The sequence below is a fragment of the Cebus imitator genome, unplaced genomic scaffold, assembly GCF_001604975.1.
Source record: "Cebus imitator isolate Cc_AM_T3 unplaced genomic scaffold, Cebus_imitator-1.0 Scaffold736, whole genome shotgun sequence".
Lineage (NCBI taxonomy): Eukaryota > Metazoa > Chordata > Mammalia > Primates > Cebidae > Cebus > Cebus imitator.
This window is the reverse complement of record NW_016108051.1, coordinates 145,703-158,824: the sequence shown is the minus strand read 5'-3', so window position 1 is coordinate 158,824 and position 13,122 is coordinate 145,703. Positions and strand designations below refer to the sequence as shown.

Sequence of the window (13,122 nt, the reverse complement as noted above, 5' to 3'; positions counted from 1 at the left end):
AGGGTCTCACTCTGTCACTTAGGCTGGAGTGCAGTGGCAAGATCTTAGCTCACTGCATCCTCTGCCTCCTGGGTTCAAGCAATTCTTGTGTCTCAGCCTCCCCAGTACCTTGGATTACAGGTGTGCACCACCACACCTGGTTCTTTTTTTTTTTTTCCTGTATTTTTAGTAGGGACAGGGTTTCACCATGTTGACCAAGGTGGTCTCTTACTCCTGACCACAAATGATCCACCTGCTTCAGCCTCTCAAAGTGCTGGGATTACAGGTGTGAGCCACCGTGCCTGGCCTATAATGCATTATTTCTTGATAACACTTTCAGATGAAGTCAATTTATTTAATATTAATATTTCCTAAAGTACCCAATTCTGTGGCATGTGCACTCAATAAGCCAAAGTTCTTTCCCAGAACGTATACTTGGAGAGAGAAAATGTACCTACAAGATAGTTCAAAGTGCAAGGCGGTCTGTGATTACCCAACAAAATGCAAAATCAGGCATCCAGTGCAAATGAGATGGAGGGAAGGAAGCTAGTGATGGGGCCATGGAGAGGCTGGGAAGGCCGCAGGGAGGAGACTGAACATGATGCCGGGAAGGAATGGTAGGGTCTGGCTTGATTTGGGGAGGATGCTGAGGGTGCAAGTATGCCTGTGAGAGTGAAGCTCTGCAGGTGGAAAGGCCCACTGGCTGGCAGGAGCAAGGTGTGCTTAGTGGCCAGTAGGGGACCAGCCTGGCTGGAGCAGAGTGTCTCCAGGAAAGGTAAGGTTGGGCAAGAGGACAATGAATAAATAATGCCGTAAACCTTAGATGCTGGATTCAGGCAGAAAATCTCATTCTTAAAATTGTGATGCTCTTCTCCAAGAGTGGCCATGCATCAGCTTCTCCAGATGACCAGACGTTTCCATCAGACTTGGATTGTGTGTGGACAAGAGCTGTACCTTCCGCTGCCCTTCTCTATTCTCTGATACTTAAGGGTTGCTTGTCCTGTACCCCAGTGTACCTAGGCAGTGGTCCTCACGTAAATAAGTGTTTAATAGGTGACATCGGTAGCACTGGAAGAGGGGTACTGTTACTGTTTAAACATCTTCAGTATTCTGAAGGTCACTGGAAATGCCATCTTCATTTCCAGCACCTGCCTCAGTATCAGTTATGAACACTGGAGGAGACTAAAACTGGAATGACTAGGTAGGAAGCAGTCCCTTTGGACTTCATTCATTTACGATGGAACAACCATATGATCTCTTTTAGAAAAAAATTAAGTTTTCTATCTCCTGCCTGAGAGCTTCAAGCTTTGCAAAACAGGAGGTTATCCAAGCAAGAAAAGTTATTCTTTGAAAACATCAAATCATGGTGACTTTAGAGTCTTATGTACAGATAATAGTTTCTGTGTTGTACAGTTTCAGAGAAAGCATTCATTTTGGCAGATACATGTGAAGAACCCAAGTGTTTTTGAAAAGAGATTTGATCCTGGGACCAAGCCAAGGGTTTGCTAGGCTAACAAGAGAAAAATGCAAATCTAGATTTCACTTTTTAAAGGAAAAAAAATACTGCCACCCACTGCCTCCACTGGCTCGAGTTACTATTCAAACCTTAGGACTAAATGGAAATATTCATTTATCCAGGGCTTTTTCCCAGTCAGGCGTTATTGGTTGAAGTCATAATTTACTGGGCTATGAATACTTGATTATATAAACATTTCTCCATTTAACAGACCCAGCCATCCTTGTAATAGATTTTATAATTACCCTAGCTATATTGTCCCAGTGATGAAACTGCAGTACACACATAATTTGGAAGAACATATCTGGAAAGAAAAGAGTCTCACCATTGCATCTGCTTTATGCTTCATTCGTTTAGCTTCTTGCATAAAATAATCTGCACTTCGAGGCCTACAAGGAGAGAATGATATTAAACGTCACTATTGCTTAAGTGCAAGATCTTTTAAAAATATTCCTTCCTTTCAAACTTAAGAAACAGTTTAATTCCACTCTGCTCAATGTGGAATTAAGTGTTTTTTATCCTTCCAAATTACTGCCTATATGTAAAATACCACAATACATTTTCTCTTAAGTTAGCGATTTGAAACACACTCAATATATACCAGTAGTCTCTATTTATTGTGGCTTTAACATGGCCCCCTAGTGTTTAATTTGTGAATATATTTTTTATTGTATGGTTAAAAAAAACCAAGTGAGAAATCTTATTTTATGCAATATTCACATACAACAATCTCCTTTTAATGTAAAGATTTAAATATACCTCATAATAATTGCACGGATACATATGGGTGAGTATATTTATGTAGCCTATGAAAATAAGTATTATTTATATGCATATCTAGTACCTAGAGTTTTATGTATATATACTGAATTATCTTGCCTCACAGTGAAAAATAAAAAGAGGTAATGTTAGATGATTACATCCCAGTTGTAATGAAGTTAATTGTAAAATGATGTCTACCTTGTAACAATGCAAACATGGCATGTATTCTCTAGAGTTCTGATTAGCTAGCTGGTAAACATTAACAGCAGACATCTGCATTATTAAAGCAATAACCCTGGCTAGTGCTGACTCTGCCGGGAGATGAAGGTAACTCATCCAGACTGATTTGAGTGTGTGTAATCATGCCCAGTTACACTAAGCTACTCATTAGACAGTACCTTTAAATGTTTGGCCCGACAGATTAAAAAAAATGACATCCTTTAGGCACTGGCAACATAAACTTTATATAATCAATAAACTTGACGTATTCATGAATATCAAATATAAGCCAGGACTCTCTGAATGGAAGACACGATGAAAGTAGTGATATTAGTCATGGGCGGTTTAGCCTATTATTACATGCTTATTTTGAACTGCCTTATTTCAGATCCTAATGGGTCTTTTACCTTTTTCTAATATTAGGTAGTCAGAGTGTTCATTTATCCAAATAAGTCAAAATGCTTAAAAAAAACGATGTGTGACAATGTTTTTCTGTAACAATGACATTGCATTTTAATCAAACAAACCAGAATCACAGCATAGTTTTGGGTCAAAATGCCTCCTCACCTCTTCCCCATGCCCCTGACTGAGGGCTGGAACTGCCCATTCTGTGGTGGGTTTTTCGCTGGGGGTGAGGCCTGAGGTCTCCTTCCTACTAATGCCCTCCTCCTGCCACTCCATTTTCTTTCTTCCGTCTCCTGGATGCCCATGCTTCCGCCATATGAATGACTTTATTGTTGCCTCGGTGAGTTTTCCTTTTGTCCACATATTGACACATGTTGTTTACATATTGCCTGGTCTTTGGTTCCAACCCCTGCAACTGGTGTTATTTTTGTTGTTGTTTTTTGAGAGGGCTTTTCACTATGTCGCCTAGCCTGGAGGGCAGTGATTACAATCACCAATACTGCAGCCTCAGCCTCCTGTGGTTAAGCGACCCTCCCACCATAGCCTCCCAGGTAGCTGGGATTACAGGTGCATGCCATTATACCTGGCTAATTTTTTGTATTTTTAGTAGAGATGGGGTTTTGCCATGTTGCCCAGGCTGATCTCGAACTCTTGAGCTCAAGTGATCCACCCGCCTCAGCCTCACAAAGTACTGGGATTACATGGCTTTCATTATATCACCATCCTACTCATGGACCTAAAATCAATCTCCAGGGCCTATGAGATCAAATCTCAGTTCAGATCCCCAATAATCTTTCCTAACCCTCTTAACCATATTGCTTATTCATGAAGGACTTTGGCTAAAGTCAGAGGTAGCTCCTCATTGTCTTGATAACATGGCATCCTGCTCTGAGGAGTTTTGCTTATCACTTCCCCCACCTGGAACACTCTCCTCTCTGCTCATTCACTGAGTGCCTTCTATGAGCCAAATGTTACCTGCCCCTCAAATCCTTCTGCCATAAGGTGTTCCAAATAACCTTGGTCGATGTTCACCTCTGTCCTTCCTGATCTCACACAGCACTTCTTGTTTACTACACTTCCGGGTATTTCATTATCTTCCGAGCTGTACTAGGCATGTGTGCAACTTGGTAACTTGGTTGCTGGTACATTTTTAGCAGGGACCATGCTGTAGACTTCTTTGATCTTCCCCATCCTGTAGTTTTTGGCACATGGTAGAAGGTAAGCAGGTCTCTCTTGAATGAATGGCACTGAATTCATTTTGAGCTTAGAAAGGAGTGGTGCCTTCCGATGGGGCGCAGCATTGCATCCAATGAGCCAGAGAGCGTCTCCATGGCAACTTGAAATTCTCCACATCATTATCTGTTCTATACTCTAGTATATAAGTTAGGTCACTTTTTTCTTGCCCTGTTTCGTCACTAACAGATCACTACTTCAAATGCATTTGTTTTCATTAAAGGATTGTCTTGGTTATAAGCTACGGCATCTTAGTTTCCACCAGCCTTCTAAGTTACCCTTATGAATGGCAGTGGCTCACAATTCCTAATACAAGCTCCTTAATCAATATCGTTTTCATCTGCAGCATAGGAGCATATTTTTTAATGCTGATATGGAGGCTGAATCACAGAATCTTACAATAATGCATGTGGATAAGTAACACACCTAATTTTCTGACTGTATCAGAGCAACTATAATAGTAACCTGAGATGCTAATAGCATAGATACCATCTGGAGGCCATTTATGAACACATTTGTTAGAACTCTCATCTTTGCATAGAATGGAGGGCTCACTATAATGAGTCACTGAAGATTGCCTGATGATTGGCCCATTTTCTCCTTTTGGGTGATTTCTAGTGCTGTACTTCCAGAGCAGATCATTATAAAGCCAACGGGACCAATGGGATGTCACCCAGTGTCCAGCCTTGCCATGAATGCACACTTTCACAAAGGCATCCCTCTGACAGCAATATACAAGTCAGTAGGAAAAGTAAAATTGCTGTCACCACTGTGACAGTTATAGAATATAATATGGCAAAGGCACTAAAATTCGATCTTATCTCAGTGTTCAAACAGGTTTTCCATCTATTTTTTTTAACATGGAAAATCTAGAGTTTTTGTTTTTCCTTTATGTAATAAAATTCTTCACATTGTTTCCCGCAGCGATGGTATTTTATGATGATACATGAGCAAACCTAATAAAAGTTTAATTAAACACCATAAATGTAACTAACTGTGAATCTTGGGCTCTTCAGAAACAGGGCTTGAGTGATCTGAAAGCCGGAGCTTAGCCGCATGCATCTTCGTTATGAGAGCTCCCTCCAACAAAAGCATTCTGAGCCCTTGAACAAAATAGAATGTTTTCTTTTCTTCTCTCCCCCTCCCACCACCCCCACCTAGAAACACACCGTCTTGGTTCTCAGCAGCATCAGGGTTTGAGCTACCCCCATATTTCTTCTGGCACAGGGATGTTAAAGCAACCTTGCTTTTTGTTCTCCTTTGTGGCTGGGATAGAGTTGAATGGTCTCCCACGGAGAGCCTGGCAGACTCCTTTCTGTAATTCCTACCTCTGTGAAATGCCGCCCTCGGCAGAGCCAGCCTGTTTTGTGAAAACTGGCAGGAATGAGAGCTCAATGTGTTTGAACAACAAGTTCCTCGGCGCGGCAGAAATTGGATGATTTTCTTAGGGAAGTTGAAACCCAAATCAGACAAACAGGCAACTGCATACCAAATGAATTCATCATCTGCTATCCGATATGTCAGCTTGTCATCTGATAAGCCCCAGAGGTGTTAATATGTCCCCAGCTTTGAGAAGCACGCATACGAAGTAATTATTTTTAATACACAGAGTAAGTGATGACTATGGATGAGGGCACTTCAGAGTCAGGCACTCTGGGATGCTGGCACTGGCACTTCCCCACGGAAGCAGGTAGATTGCATGTGGGTAGCAAGGATTCAAACACAGCTTTTATTTCCACAACTTTGATGCTGGCTGGGGCCCCAGAGTCCCTGGCACCTGGCTTCTTCAAGGCACAAGCGGCCATTCACTGTTTCTTCCAGGCCACAGGCTCCTGCAGGCCACTGCTTCCTTCTCGGCTGGGCACAGAAGGCAGGGGCTGCTCCGCAGGATGCCCAGGCTAAGTGGGGCAGGTTTGGGTCACTGAATCAAAAGTAACTTTCTGTTGAAATGGGAAATTATCAACCTGATTGTTGTTTTTCTCTGAGTGTGATATTTAAAATAATCTTACAAAATCCTAAAAGTGATCAGACAGCTGAGATTTCAATCCAGGAGATCTGAATGTCCTTGTTCCCCCTCACCCCTTACAAATCCTACTCCATTTATCTCTCTCTGTTTTGATTAGAACAAAATAAGCACCTGGCCTTGACACAGGGCTATCATAACGGGAGAAATTCCACATGAAGACCAATAAAGGCTTAATGATTTATCAGGAAAATAAAAAGGTGGGGTCCTGCTTTGAAAGGACTGGGAGAGGAGACCCGCAGGAGAACATGTCCATTGCAAGCCCCGGGAAGGAGTGCCTTCCCAGCTGCAATTTGACCTGCTCAAGGATTTTAACTGCTGTCCTTTGACTAAGTCACACTACTAGAGACCCAACCTTTTACATATGGGCATCTTCCCATCCTCTATAAAATTAAAATCCTTTTAGCTCTGAGACTGCTATGCTAAGTACATTGCAAATGTCAAGTCCCTCTTTTGCTTCCTCCTGGCCACTGCCTTTACTGCCTAGAGTCTATAGTCAGTCTTTCCTCACCGTCGGGAGGTTCAGGTAGCCAGGCTCCTGTTACGGGCACCATGGGGACAGATGGGACGTTTGGTGATTTGGCTATATGTGCTGATTGTGACTGACTTTTCCATGTGACACACAGGCAGCGGCCAGCACTTCTTCCAGGGAACGGCAGGCAGCCGTGGCACCTGGGGTTCTCTGGCTTCCTAACACAGCAGTACAGCGGGCAGGATGGAGGAGCTGGTTTTCCAGCCAAGCATCTCACCACCACTTAGCTCTGTTCCGAGGACTTCCATACTGAGGGCTTCATGCCATACACAGTTGTTCGGTCTCAATTCTCCCCAGCCAAGAATTCCCCTGTCACTAATTATGACACCAAGTAACTTACAGCTCATGGCTTTGCACTAATAAGACCAGTTTCCAGGCCTCGAGTTGCATCAAGTGCTGTCATTCATTGACATAAATTCTTACAGATCTGCTTTTTAAACAGAAGTTTGGTAATCACACTAGTGTCACCTTAATACTGTGGCTGTCAAGTAGTAAATGTTGTGCATTTGCTACATGTCAGGGGAGGAGGTGAGGTCACACTGCCACCAATATTAACCCCGCAACGTACAAAGAACATACTGACCTGGATCACATTTTAAAAATGAATGTTATTCTGCTTAGTTCTGTCTGTATCCCAAAGGCACTAACTGGTGCCTGTTTAATTGGTAAGTAACATAAGAAAAGGGGCTTGGAAGCCCATTAATTTACATTCACCTGCATGTGGATTCTTGACAGTTACAGAAAAAAAAATTGCAGGCACTCTCCCCTGGGAATGTAATTTATAATTCAGCTGGGTTCATTCAACACTTGTTATTGAGAGCCTACTGGCTTCAGCTGTTGCCTGAATCTCATGTTTATTCAACCATTAACAAGTATTTATAATACAAAGAGATGAGTTTACTTTTTTAAAGAAGCTGCATGATGCGGCTTTAAAAATTAAATTGACAGTGTGGCATCTGTTACTTTTTGGATCACTGTAACTGGATTTCCATCAATTCGAAATCACTCCAGTGCTAATTATCTAGTCCTTTCTTTTCTCCCACGGATGGTCTCTCTGGTCATTTCACTGCTTGTTTTCACACATGGCTAAAGTTCACTCTTCACCCTCAGTGAAAAGAAGTCAAGGAAAGTGACATGGGCTGATGTCTTCCTTTCTCACTGAGGATGCTGGTGGGGAAGCTGACACGGAATGGAGATGGGTAGGGAGGAGGTGGAGAACTGAATTTAGGAATCCTACGAAACCTTCCTGCAGAGGTCACCATGTGCCCCTCTCTTCCCGGAAGAACCGAAAATTAATTAATCATTATACTTTAGGTCTTGCACCTGTACTTGGCACTTAGTAAGTGCTCCAGACATACCAAGTGGAACCTGGGAGACGTTTTGCGCAATTTTAGGTGACATCTTAGCTCAGTGATCTCTTGAAGGTTGCTTGTTTTTACTGTTTAAAGAAGAGATGATGCCTGTTTTTTACGTTTCTCTTTTGTTTTTTTTTCTGAGATGGAGTTTCACTCTTATGGCCCAGATTGGAGTGCAATGGTGCGAACTTGGCTCACTGCAACCTCCACCTCCCAGGTTCAAGTGATTCTCCTGCCTCAGCCTCCCAAGTAGCTGGGACTACAGGTGCACGTCACCATGCCTGGCTAATTTTTTTTTTTTTTGCATTTTTAGTAGAGATGGGGTTTCACCATATTGGCCAGGCTGGTCTCAAACTCCTGCCCTCAAGCGATCCACCCACCTTGGCCTCCCAAAGTTCTGGGATTACAGGCATGAACCACCATGCCCAGCCTGTTTTTGCATTTCAAGCTTGAGGAATCTTTCCACAACTTTCTTAGTTCGATGGTTGAGTGGCTGTTTGAGTTGCATATTTATTTTCCTGTTATGGATTTCAAGTCAGTTGGGACACATGGCAATTGGAACACAACATCTAACTCTCCACATGATGGATATGTAACAGTGCTTTTTAATTCTATTCTATGTATATCCATAAAAGGAGAAAACAGTTTTATTGTAGCTGTCAGCCAGGAAAATTATACATATTGCTAATGGGAAGAACAAATGATAACAGCCTCTTTGTTGACACAGATAGTGACAAAATTATGTTAGTTTTAGCCATAGCAGATTGAGAAACATTTCCTTATAAAAAGTCCAAGGACTGCCAGCTATGGCAGCTCATGCCTATAATCCAGCACTTTGGGAGGCTAAGGTGGGAGGGTTGCTTGAGGCCAGGAGTTAGAGACCAGCCTGGGTAACACAGTGAGACATTATTTCTCCAAAAAAAAAAAAAGTTAACTGGGTGTGGTAGCATGCACCTGTAGATCCAGCTACTCAGGAGGCTGAGGTGGGAAGACAGTGTGAGCCCAGGAGTTTGAGGCTGTACTGAGCCATGATCAAACCCCTGTACTGAACTCTAGCCTGGGTGACAGGCCAAGATCTTGTCTCAAAAAAAAAAAAAAAAAAAAAAAGTCCAGTACCTGCAGATCAAAGTGTAATTATTTAGTTGTTGCTGTTTCTGACTTAGCTTTCTGGTTCATACACTGGAAAATTCCTTGCATTTTAATATTACATATGAGTTTGTATTTTTTAAATATACACATACATACACTATGCTAAATTCCTTGGATTTTAATATTACACATGTGTTTGTATTCTGTATATATATATATATATACACACTGTGCTCTCAAATCCATCCACTGCAAGTATGTGGTGTTTTGAGTACATCAGTGTCTAATGCTTCTTCTGTTTGATCATGTTGTTGGCTTATGACTTCCAAATGCAAATTTCTGTTATCCTTATATACAATTCTAATCTCTTGTTTTCACAAATGGCTGAAGTTCACATGAACCATTTATATCCCTGAACTCTAATTATAAATGAAGCTGACCACCTGACTGTAGTTCCATTCCATGACCTCCCTGGGGATTAATCACCACCTACCTCCCTGGCTGCCTGGCAAGGGCAATTCAGACAGCGAGAGGAAGTGGGGTGGTGAGGGGCAGGAGCGTGCATGGGGTGGGACGCAGCTGCCGCCACAGGAAGAAAAGAAACACACACGCCCTCCTGGGCTGCCCTCAAGCTTTCCTAAAACCCAGTTACCTGGAATGTATTCATTTCACAAACAACAAATTGTGGATTTGGCTTTCACCCCCAAAACTCTGTGACCCAAAGAGCTTGCAGGGGTCCCCGCAGTACTTGAAGACTAGAACACAGTATTTTAAATTTCCCAGGGAAGTGTGCAGAGGTGGATAAATAGATCCTGCTGAGACTCTGGGTGGCAGTTAGGGATGGAGGATCAGGGTGGATGATGAGGCTGGGGTAGCCACCCCTGCACACTGCCTGCTGTGCTGACGTGGTACCCCTTAGGAGACAGCATTTAATGGATCCTAGGAGGGCCTGCTGAGGGAGCTGTGCCATTTGCCACTGGGACTCTCAGACATGTAGAACCATTTTATTTTCTGACTTCCTGTGGGGTGAGAGGCTTGTAGTCTGTCTCCTCAGCTGGACTGGAAGCCCTCAGAAGGCAGGAGTGCTTATTTCTGCAGCTGCTCCACGCCAGGGCTGAATTTTTCCTGCCTCACCCAGCATGCATTTGATGCCCATAGGACAGCTAAAGCTGAAGAGGATTCAAGCTGAGTATCTCCTGCCTTCCAGGCTTATCCCTGACACATATATTTTCCCTAAGAGCCAAAATAATTTTCAGCATAATTTTATCATTTCTCATTTGTCATTTTCAGCCTCATGAGAGCATTCCAGGACATTATTTTTACTCATCTTCTCCTCTTGTTTCTCCTCCTTTTAAAATGATGCTGGGAATGGAAGTTATACTTGGGTGAAACTGAAAGTGTTAGAATTGGGTGAAGGATGATGGCATTTTTTTCCGCTATGAGAATCATTTATATTATTATAAAGAATATAGCAGTTGGGGGGAAAAAAGCTTTCAGTAGTAAATCACTATTATTCGTTGCCTATTATAATTTACAAAAACAACAGTGCTTCTCTTTCTAGTAGCATAAAACTGCCAACAGCCCACAGTACAAGTGCTTAGAAGTGTAAGACTCATTAATGCTATTTGCCTTTGTTTTCTGATGCCCTGGATCCAACCCCATTAGGACTGATTATTCCGTCTGCCCAAAATCCCCACCAGGACGCAGGCATGCACTCAAAATGAAGGCTCCAGTTTCCTTTGAGACGGACATTTAAATGACTAAGTCCCAGGGGGGAAAAAAAAGGCCACACTGTAGCTGAACGTGGCCACACCAAGATGCCCGGCGCCCTTTCCACCTGAGCAGCTTCTGTTCTGTCTTGCCCCTCACCATATTAAAGATGAACTTACATATCATCGAAGACAAGTTTCTGTCTCTTGCAGTCCCTGTGGCCGTTGGAGCCTGGTGACCACGGCTCCGTCTGTGGCCGTGACTTGTGGAGGGGAATGTTTTCGGAATTGTTGTGAGCTGCTTTCTAAACAACAAATAACATACAAGTCTCTGAGAAACTGGCCACCTGGTGAAGCGAGCAGCCCATTACATACATACATACATACATCATACATACACACATACATAGAATATCTTTGGCTCTACAGAACATCTTTGTGCGCTGTATTAGAATTGATGGTGATTTTGTCTCAATAAAGAAATATATGCATTCTAGGTATTAAGCTGCGGGCTTCTACATGTATTCTCAATGGTCATTCTCATGACACTATCAAAAGGGAAGTCATGATGTCCACTCACACAGATCCAGAAACAGGCTTGGTGAGGTTCAACAACTTGCCCACACTCAGTGACTGTGTTGGAGGCCAGAGCTTAGGTGTAGATGCCTACTTTCCCCAGTCTGCTAGACTGGAGACTGGCCAGTTCAGTTTTCATCAGCATCCTCCATGGGGCTGGTGAAAGCACAGATTGCTGGGCCCCACCCTGAGAGTCTGGGATTCAGCAGCGCTGGGTGGGACCCTAGAATCTGCCCTTCTGTCTGGTTCCTGGTGATGCGAAAGCTGAGATCACCTGCGATTCTGGAATTACACTTTCAGAACCATTCACCATCACCGCCTCTAGCAAAAGAGAAGTCACTCAGTTCACAGGCTTGCTGGCTCTCCTTGGCTGTCTGTGAAGACCAGAAGGAGTCAATGGGAACCACTAGGAGTTACTTAAACAATATATTTTAGGCTGGGCTCGGTGGCTCACACTTGTAATCTCAGCACTTTGGATCACCTGAGGTCAGGAGTTCAAGACCAGCCTGGCCAACATGGCAAAACTTCATCTCTACTAAAAATACAAAAATTAGCTGGGCATGGTGGTGGGTGCCCTATAATCCCAGCTACTCGGGAGAAGCTGAGGCATGAGAATCGCTTGAACCCAGGAGGCAGAGGTTGCAGTGAGCCAAGACCGAACCACTGCACTCCAGCCTGGGCAATAAGAACAAAACTCCATCTCAAAAAAAAAAAAAACAACAAAAAAAAAACATATATACATAATGTGTTATATGCAATATATATGAGGAACACATTAGTCTGTGGAAAATTTTTAAAAATCACATTACTAGGGATACAAACATTTACACGGCACCTATTGTGTGCTAAACACATGGATCATAAAACCACAGTCTGTGGTTAGGAAATGCAAATGGTTTCTCTGAAGTAATTAAAATTGAGTGTATACAAATGCTTTTTAAAATATAGACTGCTTTTATGTGTAACACTGTAAGGGTTAGAGTCTACTGTTACAGAAGACCAGGAAACTCAGATGTCAACATTTAAAAATTGTTCTTAAACTTCTCCAGTGGTGTCTGCCTGCTTTTGGTAAAAGGAGCAATCTCAGCCAAGCGGCCCCTCAGCCATGCTTGTCTGTGGCGTCTGTGCCCCAGACTCGGAGCCGGTGTCCAGTTCTTTCTCTGGACCTCTGCACTTGCTGCTTCCTCCGCCTGTAATGTTCTTTGCCTCTAGGGGTCAGCAATCTATGGCCAGGGAGTCTAACCTGGCCCTTTCTGTAAAGAACATTTTCCAGTCCTGCCTATGTATTCATCTACTGTCTGCTTTCCTGCTACAATGGCAAAGTTGAGTAGCTGGGATGGAGATCGTGCAGCCCATAAACGTTTAAGTTATTTATCGAACTCTTTACAGCAGCAGTTCTCAACTGGGGGCAAGTTGACAATGCCTGGAGACATTTTTAGTTGTCACCAGTGTGAGTAGGTGCTGAGAGCACCTACTGGGTGGAGGCCAGGGATGCTGCCAAACATCCTACGTGGCACAGGACAGCCCCATCACAAGTAATTACTTAGTCCAAAATGTCAAAGCCTGCTTCGCAGAAAAAGTCTGCCACTCCAGGACTAATTCAAGCCCGTGGTAAATCACGGATGTGTGTGATCCCCTGTCTAAGGCTCTCTCCCCAGCCAAACATAAGCTTCATGCGGGCACAAATGGAATCTTCTGGATTGTTACTGCATCTCTGGTGCTCA

At 43.1% G+C, this 13,122-nt stretch overlaps 1 protein-coding gene across 1 annotated transcript in view; it reads right to left on the bottom strand.

Annotated features, from left to right (window-relative positions):
- AFF3 (AF4/FMR2 family member 3) overlaps positions 1-13,122 on the bottom strand; it is a 153,576-nt gene that overhangs the window by 22,491 nt on the left and 117,963 nt on the right. Inside the window, exons 11-12 of the mRNA XM_037735164.1 lie at positions 11,003-11,127; positions 1,821-1,884 (exon numbers count right to left, since the gene is read on the bottom strand). Coding sequence (XP_037591092.1) covers positions 1,821-1,884; positions 11,003-11,127 — 189 coding nt within the window. The remainder of the gene's footprint in view (positions 1-1,820; positions 1,885-11,002; positions 11,128-13,122) is intronic.